Source organism: Protopterus annectens, chromosome 2.part0, assembly GCF_019279795.1.
Source record: "Protopterus annectens isolate FY-2018-M chromosome 2.part0, PAN1.0, whole genome shotgun sequence".
NCBI lineage: Eukaryota > Metazoa > Chordata > Ceratodontiformes > Protopteridae > Protopterus > Protopterus annectens.
In genome coordinates, this window is record NC_056728.1 from 2,857,291 (window position 1) to 2,876,348 (window position 19,058).

The 19,058-nt window shown below is 38.7% G+C and overlaps 1 protein-coding gene across 1 annotated transcript in view; it reads right to left on the reverse strand.

Moving 5' to 3' along the window:
- The window catches only part of LOC122793689 (uncharacterized protein K02A2.6-like), a 20,992-nt gene extending 7,141 nt beyond the window's left edge, over window positions 1-13,851 (reverse strand). Inside the window, exon 1 of the mRNA XM_044061909.1 lies at window positions 13,600-13,851. Coding sequence (XP_043917844.1) covers window positions 13,600-13,851 — 252 coding nt within the window. The remainder of the gene's footprint in view (window positions 1-13,599) is intronic.
- Between the last annotated feature and the right edge of the window lie 5,207 nt (window positions 13,852-19,058).

The following is a 19,058-nucleotide window of genomic DNA, read 5'->3' on the forward strand; positions in this document are numbered from 1 at the left end:
AGTTGTAGACTACTGTAAGGTAAGTAAAAGTTATATCCCCTTTTCCCCACTGTAGTGTGATCCTGCAGTTATTATATATAGTTACGGGGTTTGGTTTTATGTTGTCCGGTTTCTGTTAAGAGGGTACATAATTAGTTTTTAAGTTCTGGAAAGAGTTAAGTCATTGGTGTTATAAGTGTATGCCTATGGTTTACAAGTTAGTATTCTGAAATTTAGCATTGTAAGGTTTCAGTATTATGAGTTCTAGTCAAGTGAGTTTTCAGTATTTTGGAAATTTGGTATTTTGGTCAGTCAAATGAAATTTGTCATATGAAGCAGACCCATATATATAATTGCATTTAGTAGTTTTAATACCAGACAAAATTATTTTAAAGAAAATGGAAAAAATGCTAACTTCATTCTTATGGTATCCTACAAAGCTGAGGATTATTATAGTAGTCATACAAGATTATGGGAGTATGATGGTATTAGCTTCCCAGATGTAGAATCTTATTCTATTGCTGCAAGTTTTAACTCTATTATACTCTGGATAGACACACCTCACTCTAGTCAATTAAAAACCATCCAGGAGGAGATTATACTAAATTCTTGAGTTTATTAAATATAATAAATTAAAAATATGTAATAATCCTTTCATCTGGTTAACAAAAAATTATCTTAGAAGGAAATACATTTCAATCTTTAGATTCTGCATAAATGAAATCAAATCTTAAAACAGTTAAGTAATATGTTTTTCAAAACTCTGTCAAAATGGACATTTTTGTACTTTCCCATTGTGCACACCTCTAGATTTAAGGAAACTCAGAACAATGTTAAAATTAATTTACTAAAAAGGAATGCTTTAGTATTATGGTCTGATTGCTTTGAAAAAGGATAAGCTAAGTCCCCAGAATACTTAATGAAAGAATACAAGTTGGATGAATCTACTAATCAGTTATCCATCAGTAAGAAATTAAATGAATTTGTGGATAATTTGAGTGAAGAGAAACAGAATAATATTTTCCCATTATATGAATATACAAATACTATTATCAAAGGTAGATAGATCTACAAAGGAAGTGTGTCCAAGTTATACAAGTTAATTATAAATACTATTAATAACTTTGATGCAAAATTCTGACACTTTATAATTTATAGAGTAGTGAATTGACTGCGTGACTCAGTAGATAGTAAAAATAAAATGTTACTTAAATCAGTTAGTCAAACTTCAAGTTTATACTGGAAAGTTTATGTGAAAATATATACGCAGAATGTTTGTTACTCCCTATAAAATCTCTAAGTTTAGTAAAATGACTTCTTCAATTTGTTGGAGATGTAGTAAAGATGTAAAAGCTGATTGGATACACGTTTATGGATTGTGAAAAATTAAATGTATATTAGGAAGAGACAAGTGGGTTTTTAAGGGGTTATGAACTGATAAGTATTCTTTAATTAGATCAGTAAAACTACTGAATGTTCCACTTCCTGTATCTGTAAAAGTCAAAGAGCAAAACATGTTTTGCCAGTTGCTAGAAAAGTTATTACAAAAATTAGAAATCAAAGTCAGTTCCTATGTTCAAAGTATTTTTAAATATAACAGCAATACTATGTAAAACTGAAAAAAAAGTGATCAGAATAAGTTCTATAAATCATCATAAGACTTCCAGTGGTTGGCATAACCTTGAAATGTTGCTACTGAAATATCCTGGACAAGTCCTGTATTGCAAATGCTTACATGGTATAATGGTTAGCACTCTGGACTCTGAATCTAGTGATCTGAGTTCAAATCTCAGCTGAGCCTTTCTTCTTTATACATTTTTATTAATGGAGGGTTTAAGCATACTAGTTGTGGGGCGAGCTTTTTCCTGGTGATGTTTAGGTATTGGTGTGGCAGTATATGTTATGTTTAATGTCCACTGAGATGGCTTAGACAATGACCTTTTTTTTTTTTTTTTACAACCATGGTACATGATAATTTTCTGTGTAGTACTGTAAAGACTGTGTTCTTTTGTGAGAATGAAGCCGCCATCTTAGTTAAATATCTGCATCTCTCACAGGTAGTTTTTGATGGTGTAAGTATTAGCATATTGTCTGTGAGCATCAGGCAGTTGCTATAGTTCTTGAGTATACAAAGTGCAAATTAGCACCTTAGCATAAACTGCTAATGAGCAGAGCCCCTCCCTGACCCTCTTCAAACTCATCCTAGATCAATGGATGGGTGACCCTGAATGCACTACTGGGGTGGCACTCATGCCCCTTATGGAGAGAGCCAGTCGGTATTAATTACCATAGATTTGTACCTCAGCAAACTTCACTCACCTAACTACTGACAACTGGGGCAACTCAAATAAATATGGTTAGGCTTGTAAGGGCTCTAGGACCATTAGCCTAATAACCTCCTATGACCAAGAGTCTTAATAGGTTCATAGATGTTTACTAGGCTAACGACCACAAGGCCTTTTTTAAGCCTAGCCATGCATCTGAAATCTCTGACAAGTTCGGATACCCTTGATAAGTGTAAGCATGGGCCTGGGAGATGAACCATTTACAATAGGTAGTCCTCCATTGCTGGCTTCATGGTGTATTTTTCCACTTGCTCCCTAAACTATTGTGCATTCTCAGCATTTGCGACACTGCTATATCTCCTTTTACTGCACAAAAATCCAACTCTGTGAAACCTAAAAGATACAGGGAGCTTATGCTGCCCTAAAGAACCAAACACTATTATATCCCTAAATTGCTGTGCATTCCCAGCATTTGCAACACTGCTATAGCTCCTGTAACTGCACAAAAATCCAACTGTGAAAGCTAAAAGATACTGGGAGTTTATGCTGCCCTGAAGAACCAAACACTATTATATCCCTAAATTGCTAATAACTAATGTGCTAGTTGTATAAGATTACCTTGACTATTCAATGTATTCTTATCACTGTATGACAATATGTGATGTTGAACTTCTTCCTTTCTGTGCATACATTGTAACTATAACTTAAAACTTTTCTTAAAAAAAAGTTTTTTGTTACTATTGTATGCATTTGACAGCCTAAAAACAGCACTGCTATTTTTCTCTGGCAGATTTGCCAAAACAGAATGCAGGCAACATACACTACAGACTAAGACTTATAACTGCAAACACCTGTAATTTCAAGTTTATACAATTTTATATTTAGTTCAGGCACCTCATATTTAATGCATCTGTAGTAATTACAACATTTGAATATATTGTTTGCCATAGTTGCAGTTGGTGAATATAGGTTGTTCAGTCTCATCTGAAATATGTCCTTCAAGTTTCTACCTCTTTTCCTGACAAAGAGGGATTGTGCTTCAAGTTTGTCACTGATCTCATGGGAAACTATTAAAGATTTTAAGGTTATTTGTAGGAAGAAATTTAATAAGATTCTCTACAGATAATCACAGTAACAGCATTATATGAATAAGCTCATTTGCCCAGCAGGCCATGCAATTGTTAACATAATTGGGGACCAGTGCAGCCTCCATTACTCCTCATTTAACTTGCTAACAATGACAATCAAATTCTATAAAATGGTAAGCTAAAATAATATCAACTAATCCCATTATTAATCTCACCTTAATGTAAGAATAATCTTTGGTGGCTATCAATCAACCTCATACTATCTCCAAATTAATGTCATTAGGTTAATGGTCACTAAAATATCCTTTTCAGATAGCTGTAGAGAACTAGTACTCCTAGTTGCATATAAGTTCATAGGTAAGTACTAGGCTAGCTGCCCTTGCTGGCCATTTTAAGACTAGCCAATTTCCCATTTTTCTGACCAAATGAACCTATCCAATTTGGTTAGATATTGGGCTTACCCATCCCATGGTTGATAATTATATATTACCCCCAATCAGAATAACTGTTGCATAAGAGGTTCAGATCCCTAGACTATTTCTGATGTTATTTGACTTACTGATGTACATTAAAATCCATCAGTAATGGGTAAGATGATGTCTTGTATGCCAGATACAGGTTACCTCTTAGCAGTCTGTAGGATACAGAGTATAATGATAGGACTTTGAGTCATCCATGTAGGACATTTTCTTTAGGCTTTGTATCTTTTTAATAAGCTATATCTGTGGGTGTTCCATTTGTTGCATGTTTCTGGACAGATACATGCCAAAGACAGAATTATATTCAATGAATGGCCTAATGAGGGCTGAGTAAAGAGGGTCAATGACATCCTTAGACCTAGACACAATCCCTTTATTTATAAGCTGTGCAATATAGAATTTACTTTCTTAAAACAGACACATGTTGGTCCAAAGTTAGGTTCCTGTCTACTCAAGCTCCCAAATCCCAGACAGGGTCATCTCTTAGGGGTGTAGTGTCAATGTGATTGTTCCCTTTGGTAGATGACATCCCAAACTCTTAGGGGTGTAGTATCAATGTGATAGTCCCCTTTGGTAGAGGATTTCCTAAAGGATACAATAATGCATTTTTTGGTATTTAGTTTCAGTTCATGAACGAAGAAAAAAGAATCCTTGAAAAAAGATGGGGTCATATCCACTACCCCCTGTAAAAAAAAATGAATAGCAAAAATTTCTAAAGCGTCAGGCTTACTGCTACAACTGGCTACAATAGCTCTCAACAGTGGATTATCCAAATGTATGATTTTTAGATAAACCAAAGTTAGGTCTCAGCCTTGGAGACCTGCCCTTGAAATATTTATCTAATTCTAAATCAATCCATCACATAATCATTCTTCAATAAACTGGTGGTATTAGTCTTATGATCTACAAATTGTGAGCCAGTCCAATTTAACATAAAAGTTCCTATCTTTGAGCATCTATTTCATAAAGACAGATGACAGCTCAGGTAAGCTCCCTGGCTAACCAATTACATAAAGCAAAAGCTGAAGGATTGGGACAATACTTCGAAAGCTTGGAAACATAACCACTCTAACTGCAGCTTTGACCAAATCTTCCTTATTGTCAGAAAATCAGCCACACACAGCACTCAATCTACAATTTTTTTCACAATAAAATCCCTTCTGTAAAGAAAGAAAACTCCTCTCCGGAAACATCACTGATTCTCCTCTTCCTTCTCAAATAACAAGCAACAAAATAACATACAAAATATTTTAATGACTTCAAAAAATTCTCTTTTTCAACTATAGGTTCAAAGGAAGCTACTAGGCTAGCAGCCCTAGAGACTTTACAAGCCTAGCCATGTTAATTCCTTGTTGTCTCAATTTTCCTTGGTTGATGGACATAACTCACTCAGCAAGTCTACAATCAGTACTTACTACCCCTGTCCATGAGTGATGTGGGTGTCACCAACAGGGTGAATTTGCAGTCTCCCATCCATTTGTCTAGGATGTGCTTGAATAGGGTCAGTGAGGAGCTCTGCTTCACATGAATTGGAAGTTGCTTATTCCAGAGGAGCAGCAATCACTGGGATATAATATATCTCTCTCCAGCATGTTCTGTTTATGTCACAGGCTAGGTTAAGATCCCTAGAGGGAGTGACTCTTGAGCCATTTGACTTGTGGATGTGCAGCATATAAATCAGGGCAAGGTCGGAGACTGCTCTGTAGGCTAGGCAGAAGTCGCCTCTCAGCAGCGTAAGATACAGAGTACAGTGATAAGGTTTTCAGTCTATCCATGTAGGTCATGGTGTGGATGTCCTGTATTTTCTTCATGATAAACCTCTGTGACCTCTCCAGCTGCTGCAGGTGTCTGGCAAGGTACATGCAAAAGGGAGTATTGTACTCTATAAATAGTCTGATGAGGGTCGAGTACAGTGGAATTATAACATCCTTAGACCTGGATGTGATGCCCTTACTTATGAGAAGTGCAATATAGAAGGCTTTCCTTACCATTGTAGAAATCTAGTGGTTGAAGTTCAGACTGATATCAGCTTTTGTTCTCAGATTCACACCACTGGTTTTGAACTTAAGGAGCTGCTGACAATACTGTAACTAGCAGGGAATTCCGCTTTGCCAAAGGGGATAATAACGCACCTTTTTATGTTTATTTTTAGAGTATGGCTTTGACACTGATCATTTGTCTGTGCTAGCCCCTCCTGTAATACGTTAACATCGTTGTGGGAGTTGAAGATTGCACCCAATTTGCAATCACCAGCAAACTTGGCAAGCCAAAGGCCATCCACTTTAGCCTGGACTTCTGAGAAACCGATTACAAGCATTAAAGGGCCCAACAAAGATCCTTGGATTACACCACTGGTGATGGGTCTATTGGTAGAGTTAGAGTCATCAACACTGACAGTATGGCTATGCATCTAATGACATAAGGATTGATCCCCAGATGTGAGAGTTTCTCAATGAGACCTGAGTGAAGGATTGTGTCAACAGCCTTGGCTAGGTCAAGATAGGTGGTATGCACTGTCTTAACTTCATCCAGGGCTTTGGTGACTTTCACAAAGAAGTCTACTAGGTTTAATAAGCATCTTCGACCCTTAACAAAACTAAACTGGATTGGGTTTAGAGTTAGAGTTTGAAGGTCGTTTATGTCCTTGTTGACAAGGTCCATGATGATTCTTTCCATGGCCTTGCAAATGAGGCTGATTAAGACTTATGGGCCTATACTTCCCATGGTTGGTTGATGGCCCCCTTTTTGCAAGGGGATTACTGTTGCTGTTCACCACTCTGTTAGCGCAAAGCCAGTTCTCAAGCTATGGTTAAAGAGAACACTAAGTGGATCAACTAGGGCCTGTTTTACATGGCTCAGTAAGCAACCTGGGATGCTATCTGGTCCAACTGAGGCCATGTTTTTGGTCTTGAAGAGCACAAATATGATCTGATCTCTAGAGATACTAAGGAGAGGACTGGTGTCAGGTATTTTTTGGGGTATGGCTGGCGGTGACAGGGGGAGTGAAGTTGGAGTCAAATGTGTTAGCTAGCAGATTGGAAATTTCCTCCAATATGAGTGGTGCCATCCACTACCAGTTTGGCACACAGCTGGGCACTAGCTTTTAGATTTCAGATGTAGCTAAAGAATGCTTTATGATCATCCTTGGGAGGGGATACTATTTTAGCGTTGTAGCTCACTTTAGAGGACTTTTTATTTGCTTGTTAAAGCTGTGGAGAGAATTCTTTCTCTGCTGAGCCAGCTTCCTATTATTTTTGACATTAGTTTCTTCCTCTTGTTATATAACCTGTTTATACTTGAGGTCCACCAGTGTGGCTTGTTTTTTCAGGAGGACCTGGTTTTAATCCTGTCAGGTACAGCCAAATCTATACAGTTAAGTGTTTATACAGTGCATTCATGTACACCTCTACATAGCAGTCATTGTCTAATTGTGGGGAAATAGATCTTTTTATACCATTGCTTGGTAGTTTGAAAAAGTTTTTTTAGTTTTTGTTTTGCTCATGTGGGGGGTGCCAGGTCCAATACTTATTTTGAACAAGACTGATCCGACCTTCCCAGAGAGGGCACCACACAGGTGGGAGTGCAGTGACCTCCATGTTGGTGAGTTCTAGGGTGCAGAATATCAGTTCCAGAGCATTTGTGTTGACAAAGTTCAGGAACCTCTGAGCGAGCATGTTTTTGCTCATATATGTCTCCCAGTCAATGGAGGGATAGTTGAAATCTCCCATGAATAAAGTGTTGGGCTGTATGTTGAGTTGAGTTGAGTTGAGTGACTTCAGTAAGTCCAGGTAGGTGTTGTGCTTTTCTTGGTTCATGGTGGGGGGACCTATAGCTAGCAATGATGTGGTAGGGTACTCTGCCTATAGTTAATTGGACATGGAGTAGTTTTGTCCAGTCTTTAGGTGTACTTGGCCTTAATGAAGATGGATACACCTCCACCTTTGGTTCTTTCATGGTTATATTACAGTCTGAATGTGTGGAAGGTATTGTGGCCTTGAACCATGTCTCAGTAACTGCACAGATGTCAGCATCTTCCCAGGTGAAGAGTGCTTCCATGAAGTGGAGCTTCCTAGCATTAAGCAGTAAAACATTTAATTTGTCTCGAGCGGATTTTGTTACATCAGAAATTTTGTTTTGACATTATCTAAAAAAGGCACTATGGGGGAGGCAAGTGACTTTGCAGGTATACAAAAACCTAAAGAAGACACGTGCAGACCATGTCTGACAAAGCACCATGGCCTGTCGACCATATCTTCCCAGGCTTTCAAATACTGGATCCCCCTAGACTGACATCAGAAGCTAAGCCAATTGTAGAAGTCAATCTTTTTTTGTTTATATTGCTGCATCATCCTGGGCAAAGGTAGAATACTGCTAAAGGCTAGAGTCATACCTGTCTGGGACACAGTCTGAGAGTTCAGTCATGTCTCTCTTCATATAGTTCAGAGAGAAACATCTCAAGTCATTCACTCCAACATGGACTATGACAGAGTCATAATGGTACTTGCTGAGTGACATGAGTGCATTCGTGATTTGACGGATCCTGGCACCTGACAGGCAGCTAACCATGACCCTCTCTTTGTTCAGCCTAGTGAGGGGGGACATCTGCGTGTCTCACTATGGAGTTATCTATGACTAAGACATTAGGTTTTGAGGAGTTTTGCCTTAGGGACTTATTTACTGAGACACTGGTGTAAGTGTTATGTGTAGGGGTTACTATTTGCATAGCAGTGTGCGCAAATGGTTTATGTTCAGAACGTCGCTGAACTTTTGGTAGGCTTCTAATGAGTACCATCACATATGTGAGCTTACATGTCATGATGTTATTTTGTGTGAGAGGTGAAGTGTGTATAATGACAATCTTTGATGTCCAGTTGGTTGTTATGTGAGAGAACAGACTCCAATTTCATAGTGTAATTGCATCTCTCATATAGGGTATTTGCTTGTTTTAGGAGTAAGTGGCTGTCAGTATACATGAAGCAATTACTACATTGCCTCAGGACGCCCATGGGAAACTGCCTGTCCATTATAGCAGATTTTTTACTGTATGTACTATTAGGGTAGGGAGTGGGCTAGTTAGACTTTTTATTCCCGCTAAGACTATCAAAAGGACTTGCTCTATTGAAGGCTAGGGATGATACGTGTGGCACCACTGCTCAGTGTTCAGGTGAGTTGCCTGTAGTGTCATAGGGAAGCTTGGGAGGATTCAACTGACAGATGTCTACGGAAAAATTGTTTCAAGGCATTTGCATCTATACAGGGCACAGTTAAACTCCTCTGGACAGTAAACAGCAATGCTTAAACGCAAGATTAAATACAGGTGAAAATAAACACTTTTAAGCTAATCTACTAATATGAAAGCACACAATGAATCTTCCTTTAGCAATCCCCAGCTCAGGCAAGGCTGAATATACACTCTTCTGCCACAAGGGTGCAAAGAAGCCCTTCTTAACATAAGACGGCTGGTTTAGTGCTCAAGTGTATCAAAAACAGACTAGTTTCAGTACATCTGAAGCTAGACTATGCTACCTAGGCTAACAGTACAGTTGAAATCAAGTGCAGAAAATGATGCAGTCACAAACAGTAAAAATCAGAAGTAATGCAGCAATTAGTTAAAACATAGCTTAACACATGCAGCAGAATCACAAGATATGCTTATTTTCTTGTTTTTAGGCTTGGATGCCTTATATTTCAGCAGAAACACTCTGAACCTCTGGCAAATGACGCCAAACACAGAGCAGTTTTGGTTAATTGAGTACAAACCCATGCAAATGCAAGGCTTAAATACAGGAGAAAAACATTTTCAAGCTAATTTACTAATAGGAAAGCACACAATGAACCTTCATCCAGCAATCTCCAGCTTAGACAAGACCGGATCCAGTCTCTTCTGCCACAAGGGTGCAGGGGAGTCCTTCTTAATGTAAGATGTCTGGTTTATTGCTAAAGTGGATCAATAACAAGCTTGATTCAGCAGATCTAAATCTAGGCTAATAGAACAGCTGAAATCAAGTGCAAAAAAATGATGCATTCCCAAACAGTAAAAGTGGAAATAATGCCGCAATTAGTTAAAACACAGTTTAAAAAGTGCAGTAGAATCATCAGATATACTTCTTTTCTTTTTTAGCAGCCTTGGATTTCAGCAGAAATATGTAACCCAGTATTTTACAAGATATAGTTAGGATATAAATTAAATATCCAGGTTAATAAAATACAGTGTTGTCAGACTCTTTTTCCCTGTCTTGAACTAACTTGTAAGTCTTTTGGCCCATTCTAACTGTTGCTTCTTAGTTTGCATGCAGACTCCTTAGGATGCAAAGATGAACAGGTATCCCCGTTTCTCCAAGAGACTGCCACAGCTTGTTATGACCCATGCAATTAAAGGTAAGGATAATCAATAAACCAAAAATAAATGTTTTCTTGTAGTTCTTTGTTTTCTCCATTATCCAACAGTTTTTGGCAGTTTGATCTCTGGTGCCTTTAGTGCTTATAAAACCAGCATGTACATCTGGCAGTGCTTTGTCTAAATAATGATGGAGTCTAGCTTGCAGGATCTATCACTTTACCTTGCTAGCATGTGAAGCAAGCAAAGTTGTTTAATAATTTGACCACTTTGACATTGGGATTGGAATATAAATTAGTCATTTCCAACTCAATATCCACTGTTGCCTTTTCAAACTTTGCTAGCAAATTAAAAGCAGTACTGCAACAGTGTAATTCTTCAGTATTTCAAACATTTGTAGTGGAGTTTTATCACTTCTGCCCTATTAATAGTAAGTCTTCCTGCAGCACATTTGACCTCACTCTCCAGTATGCATGGCTGTAAATCAGAAAACAGCACTGCATTTATCAGTAATGTTACAGTTCTTATACAGTTCTGTATTGCCCTACCACTCAACATCATCTGCATCAGCTAGTTCTCTCTCATCTTCATATTTTGCCATGGCCATTTTTAGATAGATATTTTCCTTAACATCTTCAGTCTTCTTGACCACAGACAAGTATGTCTTCAAATGGCAGCCTTCACTGCAACTCTGGATATAGAATACGTTCCGTCATAACATCATTTTGAAGGTTTGAAGGCCTTAGCAAGCCTAAACACTGTAGTACACCTTTAAAAAGTAAAACAGTTTGGTATGTAAGTCAAGTGACGGCATGTCTTAACACCAATAAAGTTATGTAGAAGCAACATACATGTCTCTTGGCTTGTCTGTCTTAAGGTCTCAAAGCTAAACTAGGGCACTACTCAATAACATCTTTTTCAAGAATGTCAAAACTTCACTCTGGGTAATTGAATACGAGTCAGAAACTTACTTGAAATAGAAAATTCTATTCAATTATTTTACTTTTGTTTGCAGAGACAGTGAATTTCTTAATATACACAGTATACCCTATTGGTTTTATTCTTTTTTTCCAAAGTCTAATGTCCTTTAACATATAGAATTGGGTAATACTTTTACGTATATAATTCTGTAAACAATTGCTCTATATTCCTTTCCTAGTTCTGCCCAAATGCTCACATGTGATTCGATTACCTCACCAAGCACTAGGTATGGCATTTGCTTCCATTCAGGCATATATTCCAAAACAAACACAGTAATCTAAGTTGCATGGTCTGATAGTATGCCACCAAATCTGGAAGTTTCAGTTACAGAAATATGAAAAGTGTGTGTGTTTTAAAGTGTTGGACTGATTCTGAGAATAGTTACCTGCTGCAGAAGACATCCAAAGGGAGACAGCACTCTCATGCCATTGTTTCTTTAACTTATGAACTCTTATTCATTTATCACTGTTCTTCCCATGCAGACAGATTACAATAATTTCAGTCTGAATTCTCAGATCAATGGACCTTCATCCTTAGTCAAAGATAGTATCAGGCCAATAGTGTCTTGCTTGCATAGGTAGTAAAACTGAATCCATAGCTATTTATGCAGATAAGTTTTTACAAATGTTGGTTATTAAGGGTGAATTTTTTATTAATGTTGCCTTTGACTTAAGTTCCTTTATCAAAAAGATCACAGTAGATGATATGTTACTGGCTACGGCAGATGTGGTATCTTTGTATGCGGTGATTCCTAATGAGGAGGGGCTTGAAGTAGTTAATAAAGAAATGCGTGAATCTAAGCTTTTTTCTGATGATAAGGTGAGGTTGTTGACTAAGATTTTAAATATTATTCTTACTTATAATTATAATTTTTGTGTCTTTGATCGGGTTATATACCGGCAAAAAAATGGCGTAGCTATGGGAGCTACGATGGCCCCTAGCGATGCCAATGTATTTATGTTGGGCTGCGAAAAAATTATTTACAAATCTGTGTTTTATGAGCATATTATTGTGTATAAGCATTTTATGGATGATTTGTCTTTTGTGTGGATAGGGCCTGAAAAATTATTGTATGATTTCATGAGATATATGAATAATGTGACTTATTATTTAAAAGGTTTAACTTTGTTGTAGATAAAGAGAGCATTCATTTATTGGACTCAACAGTATATAAAAATGGCAACAGTATGAATGTTAGGATATATAAAAAACCAGTACAAAGTACTACTTATTTACACTTTAGTAGTATGCATAAGAGTTTGAAAAATAATACTGTGAGTAGCCAGTCTGATAGAATAAGTAGGTTAATGGACAATTTTAGTTATTTTATTAAGTAATGTGAAGTTTGACAAGAAAAGTTTAGTGCAATGGGGTATCTTGTTTTATAAACTGATAATGCTATGGAAAGTATAATAAGGAGTAGACCATTTGATCATGCAGCTCCTTTAGTGAGGGATAGAACACATTTTTTCCCTAGCATGTTTGATTGATAATTCAGTTGATGAGTATAGTATAAGGGAAATTATAAAAAAAAAATTGGAATTTTCTTATGAATGTTCAAGTCTGATTTTTGTCTCCAGACAGGGTAAGACCCTAAAGGGGCATTTTTACAGACATACAAAGGAGAAGTTTGAAACAAAAGGTATATTTAAATGTAACATTCGTAATTATTGTAAGTACATTTTAGAGGAGGAGAAGGTAGTTTGTAGAAGCAAGGAATTATACAGTGAGGTTGTATTATAAATATAATTGTAAATCTAGGTTTATAGTATATGTTGCGTTATGTCAGTTTTGTGCTGCTTTTTATATAGGAAGAACTGTAAGAGAGTTACATTTTAGAATTTATGAACATGTTAAGAGCTAGAGAGAAAAAAAGATTTCACAAATGCTTTAGCTATGCATGTTAATGAGGCTCATGCTGGATTAATATGGGCTGCTGTTTTAGATTGCGTGGTTGGGTATAATATAACATGGGATATCGAAGATGAATTAGACAGGAAAGAATACTGTTGGCAGGTAAAGTTGAATGCCTGTATATGTCCAGGTATTGATTGTGAAAATTTCAAGGTTTTGAAAAGGAAAGGGTTAATGCATCACTGAAGGGTGATCATGTAATATGGGAGTGTTGATATAAATGGATGTTTTGAATTGAATTATTTGGTCTGATGAAGTTCATTATTGAAGAAAAGCACTTACCACCAAGTGTTTTAATAAAGTAGTTTTGTTTTCTCATATTTTTGCCATTTTATTCTACTTCTGTAGCTTATACAGTTTTATTGGGCCTTTTGGAGTATTTTATATTATGGCTTTTTACAATTTGGGTGCCTCTTCCCAACTCAGTGCTAATTCCAATTTTTTGTCACTTCTGGATTTACACTTCACGATACACCTGGTAACTCATTACTGGATAATGGCAATGGGTTGGTTGAAAAAGTCGCTATGAAATCTACAGGAGGAACTGAACTGGGTAATGGATCTGTGTCAGCCATGGGTCTTCCTTTAGGTGCTGTGCCAAAGATGAATATTGTTGCAGATTCCAGTAAAATCACAGTGGGGAGTTGTAATACCATGGATGATTTTCTTTCCAATTGTTTGACAGGTCCAGCCAATCCATTTGTTGACAGCAGTTGAGCCTCTGATTTGGAAAAATCAAATATAAGAAGAGACTTTGCAGTTGAATTTAACTCTCTCGAAAGAGACATGGTTAAAGTAAAGAGGTTGCAGCAGAATATTATGTTTTTTGAAGCTTGTCTTGCTGCTAAGAGAGTGCCCAGGGGTCATAGGTGCTTCATATGCCAGCAGGAGACAAGCTTTCTGTTGAACTAATAAAAGGAGAGAAGCGAATGAAAATGCAGGGCTGCAATATGTTTGTTTTTCTGTTTGAAGAGCAGAAACAGAATTTTAGTATGCTAAATGATTCCATTCTTACCGTGTATAATGTTTTAAAAGAATCAATTCTGGCAGCCAATTTTGAAGCAAGAATGGATAGGGTTCTTGCTACAGTGTCAGCAGAGAATGAGTTTCAGCAGTAGTAGTAGTTAAAAAAGTTTATGAGAGATAAAATATATTATGAGGATAGTGTGGACTCAGTTGTTTTGGAAGATTCTATAGCTGCAGCTCAACTGGAAGAAGCTGTTAAGGAAAATAATAATACTATAAATGATAGGGCAGCGAAAAGAATAAGTAGTAGGTCCAGAAGTGGTGCCATGATGTCAACGGCTAAGCCAGCCCAGCAGTATAAGAATTTGGAGTTAGGAAATGTTTGCAAAAGGAATTACAAGAATGTTGGTCTGGGTTTTCAAGAGGTTGAAATATATCATGACAGAGGCACTGGGGCAAGAACATGGGCACAAGTAGCAAAAGTTTTGGGGAAGGAATTTTCAAGAAAATCAGCATTTGAGAGCGAATCGAATGTAGAACAGGTTTTGAGTGCAGCGGACCCTGTTGATTTAATGCAAGGTATTGTGACTGTTTTAAAATAAACAATGTATCCAGTATGGTGCTATCTTATGAACATAGAGCGTTGAGTAAAGGGTTTACGTTTGTTGCATCTACACGGGTGGACTTAGGGCACTCCATTAATTCATTAAGGGAGTTTGTTCGTAAATTGAATTTGAAATGTGTTTTTCTGGTAATGATAATAAACAAGAGGACATTGCTTGTTTTTTTTTTTTTTTTTTTTTAAGTGTAACATGTTTAACCACTCCCCTCAAGCCAGAGTTAGAAGTGTTTTTGCTAACTTGTGAAAATGAGGTTAAGATGTTAAGTAAGAACAGCATAAATGTTTACCACGAAATGACTTTTAGCAAAAGGAATGCTTTATATGAACTTAAAAATAATGAAAATATTTATATTACTAAAGCTGACAAAGGCAATGCTGTATTAGTCATGGACTATAAGTTTTATTGTGATTGCTTGTATGAGATGTTGAATGATGTCAAGTTTTATACTAAGACTACCTGACCTGAAGTTATTAATTCTTATAGTATGACTGATGCTTTAATAGAGGACTGGATGCTAGATAATTTGTTTACTTGTAATGTAGCTGATTATTTTAGTATTTGGAAGATAAAGATTAGTAGATTTTTCGGGCTTCTGAAAGTGTACAAAAGTATAGATGTACCTAGAGGTTCAGGCCAATAGTGTCTTGCATAGGTAGTAAAACTGAATCCATGGCTATTTCTGCAGATAAGTTTTTACAAATGTTGGTAATTAAGGGTGAATCTTGCATTAAGCATTCCTTTGACTTCAGTTCCTTCATCAAAAGGATCACAGTAGATGATAATAAGTTACTGGTTATGGCAGATGTGGTATCTTTATATACTGTGATTCCTAATGAGGAGGGGCTTAAAGTAGTTAATAAAGAAATGCATGAATCTAAGTTTTTTTCTGATAAGGTGAGGTTGTTTACTGAGATTTTAGATGTTATTTTACTTATAATTTCTTTGTCTTTGATGGGAGGTTACTGTCCTTTTTTTTTGTTGTGTGATAGAGCTGAACAAGAAGTTATGTACTCACCATAACGTTCGATGTATGTAGTCCATCTCGCCTCACATTCTTACCTGTGAGTTCGGAGCCGAATATCGGCTCTGACTTGGCCAAACTTTTCTAGCTCTAAGTCTTCTATTGGCTGGGCTAAGCAGGTATCCCATGGTGCACTGCTCCATATCCCCAGATCTAGTTTGCTGGGAAACTCATACATACCCCATGCATACACAACATCCAGGTAAAAAGAACAAGCTGAAGTAAAGGGACACTGTAGATAAAAACCCCTAACCTCCAGAAAGGGGGAAGGTGGGAGGGTAAGTAAGAATGTGAGGCAAGATGGACTACATACATCGAACGTTATGGTGAGTACATAACTTCTTGATGTTATGTAGCCCTATCTCACCTACATTCTTATCCGTGGGACAGCGTCCCTAGCACCTACACCCTGGGAGGCTCATAGGAAAATACTCCTAAGTACTGTGGAGCCAAAGGATGACCTGCCACTAGAAACAACATCCAATTTGTAATGAGAAACAAATGTGTGAGGAGAAGCCCAAGTAGCTGCTGCACATATATCATCCATTAACAACCTGGCCTGGTAGGCTGTAGATGTAGAAATAGCCCTAGTAAAGTGAGCCTTGACCAGAAATGGCAGATCCTTTCCTCCCGCCTGGTAGGTGGATATGGTGACCTTGGAAACCGGGGACCCAATTTTGTTGTCAGCAAAGGAGACAAATAGTTGATCTGACTTCCGGATATCTTTTGTTCAGTGAAGATAGAAGCGTAACTGTCTAAATACGTCCAATTGATGGAATTTAAATTCTGCCTTGTTTGAAAATTGCGGAAAGAATACAGGCAACTCAATGGATTGATTAAGATTAGACACGGAAGCCACTTTAGGAAGAAAAGATAGGTTCGGTCTAAGAGAAACCCTGTCCTTATGGAAGATTAAGTATGGGGGTTTGATAGAGAGGACTTGAATTTCTGAAACTCGCCTTGCTAAAGTAATTGCTGTTAAGAAGGCTGTTTTCAGGTCAAGAACTTCAATTCACAGTTAGCTGCAGGCTCAAAAGGTGGTGAAGTAAGGGCTTGTAGGACAAAATTGAGATCCCAGGGCATGATAGGTTCGGAGACCGGGGGACAGAGTAACAGAGTACCCTTCAGGAAAGCCTTGCAGAGTCTATGAGCCATGAGACTAGGCTCATTAGTCACATGAAAATTAGAGATCGCAACCAATTGAACTTTGATGGTAGCTGATGCGGAACCCTGATGAAGAGCATAGACAAAAACTCCAAGACTGAAGCCACTGGAGCTGTGTATGGATCAATTCCTTGGGTATGCGCCCAAATAGAAAACTTCTTCCATTTGCTGGAATAAATCTTCCTAGTAGATGGCTTATGAGAGGAAGATAAAATGTGAACCACTTCCGGTGAAAAATTATGAAGTCTAACTAACGACGGAAGTGGAGCAACCAGGCTGTCAACCGGAGGGTCATCAGAGAGAGGTGGTACTGTCCCGACATGTGTGTCAGTAAATCTGGTTGAGGGTCCAGAATCCAAGGAGTGTCCACAATGTATGGTCGAAGAAAAGGGAACCAGACTTGACGAGGCCAGTGTGGAGCAATCAGAATCATTCTGCTTCCCAAGGATTGCACTTTCTGAATTACCTTTGACAGCAAGGGAAATGGAGGGAAAGCATAAAGCAGACCAGAGGGCCAATCGTGGACCAGAGCGTCCCTGGGTGACTCCCCCTGTGGGGGGATCAGCGTGAAGTAGTTGCTGCATTTGGCATTGAGAGGGCTGGCAAAAAGGTCGCAGCAAGGCTGACCCCATTTGCTGAAGATTCGTTCTGCAACTAGACGATTCAGGGACCACTTGTAAGGCATCAGAATAGCTCTGCTTAGCCAAACCGCAATCATGTTGGACTTCCCCGGAATGTGCGTTGCCACCAGAAAATGGGAAGTTACTGCCACACTCGCATGGCCTCTCTGCACAGGGGTAAGACCTGGTTCCCCCTTGCTTGTTTAGATACCACACTACAGACATGTTGTCTGAGTGTATTGCAATCATCCCTAGAGGTAGAAAACTCTGAAGTGCCTGCAACGCAAGTAGCACTGCTCTCATCTCTAGGACGTTGATATGCAGATGTATCTCATGATCTTGCCACGTGCCTTGGACTGTCCTGCCAAGATAATGCCCCCCCACCCCATCTGGGAGGCATCCATGGTCACTGTGGCAACCAGAATGGGTGGAATGAAGGGCCTTCCCCCGACCAAATTGTTGGTGCAAAGACACCAACTGAGGTCCTGCTTGCATCTGTCCGTGAGTAAAATGGGGTGAGAAAGTGGAAATTTTTGGAGAGACCATTGAACAAAGAGAAGCCATTGGAGAAGTCTCATGTGCAATCTTGCTAGAGGGACCAACATAATTGTTGCTGCCATGGTCCCCAGAAGTTAGAGAACCCATCTCGCCTTCGCTTTCCTCAGGGGCATCAGGATGTGTATTTGTTGTTGTACGATTCTGATCCTCTCCTGCTGTAAAAATGCTTGCATTTGAATGGTGTCTAATTCTGCGCCTATAAAAGTGACACGCTGCGAGGGCAACAAGGCAGATTTTTCCCAATTTAGTGTTATGCCCAACTGTTGACAAAGAGTGATGGTAGCGTCCCTGGTTTGGACTAGCTGATGCCTGGTGGGGGTGTGGTAAGGAGCCAGTCAACTAGATACGTTATCACCTGGAATCCCTGACGTCTCCAGTGAGCAGTCACCACTGCCATACACTTGGTGAACACCCTGGGGGTTGTGGTGAGACCAAAGGGCAGTGCTCTAAACTGGAAATGACTGGCTCCCAGCCGGAAGCATAGGTGATTCCTGGATGCCCTGTCCATTTTTATATGGTAGTAAGCATCCTTGAGGTCGATGGAGCACATCCATACCTCCTCTCCCAACAATGGGAGAATCGATTGTAGTGTGACCATACGGAACTTGGACTTTTGTACATAGTTGTTTAGTTGGCTGAGATCTAATATGGGTCTCAGGTCCCCTGTTCTTTTTAGCACCAAAAAGAATGTTGAGTAAGTCCCTAATCCGATCCGGTCTGAGGGGACACTCTGGATGGCTCCTTTTCCTAGCAACTTTGAAACTTCTAAGGCTGCTTCATCCCTTTGCTGGGTGGAACGTCTTGGGATATTTCGGATTGATGGGGGGTCTGATATGAACGGAATGAGGTAACCTCCGGAAATTATTCGTAATACCCATCGGTCCTGGGTGATGCTTCTCCAGGCTTCTGGATATAACGAAATTCGACCCCCGACCGGCTCCGGATAAGCACAGCCAGGCACTCCCTCAGGAATGAGAGTAGGGGGAGCCACGAAAGGAATCGCGGTCTCCCGAATTGCTGGGGCCCCCTCTGCCTCTAGGGGG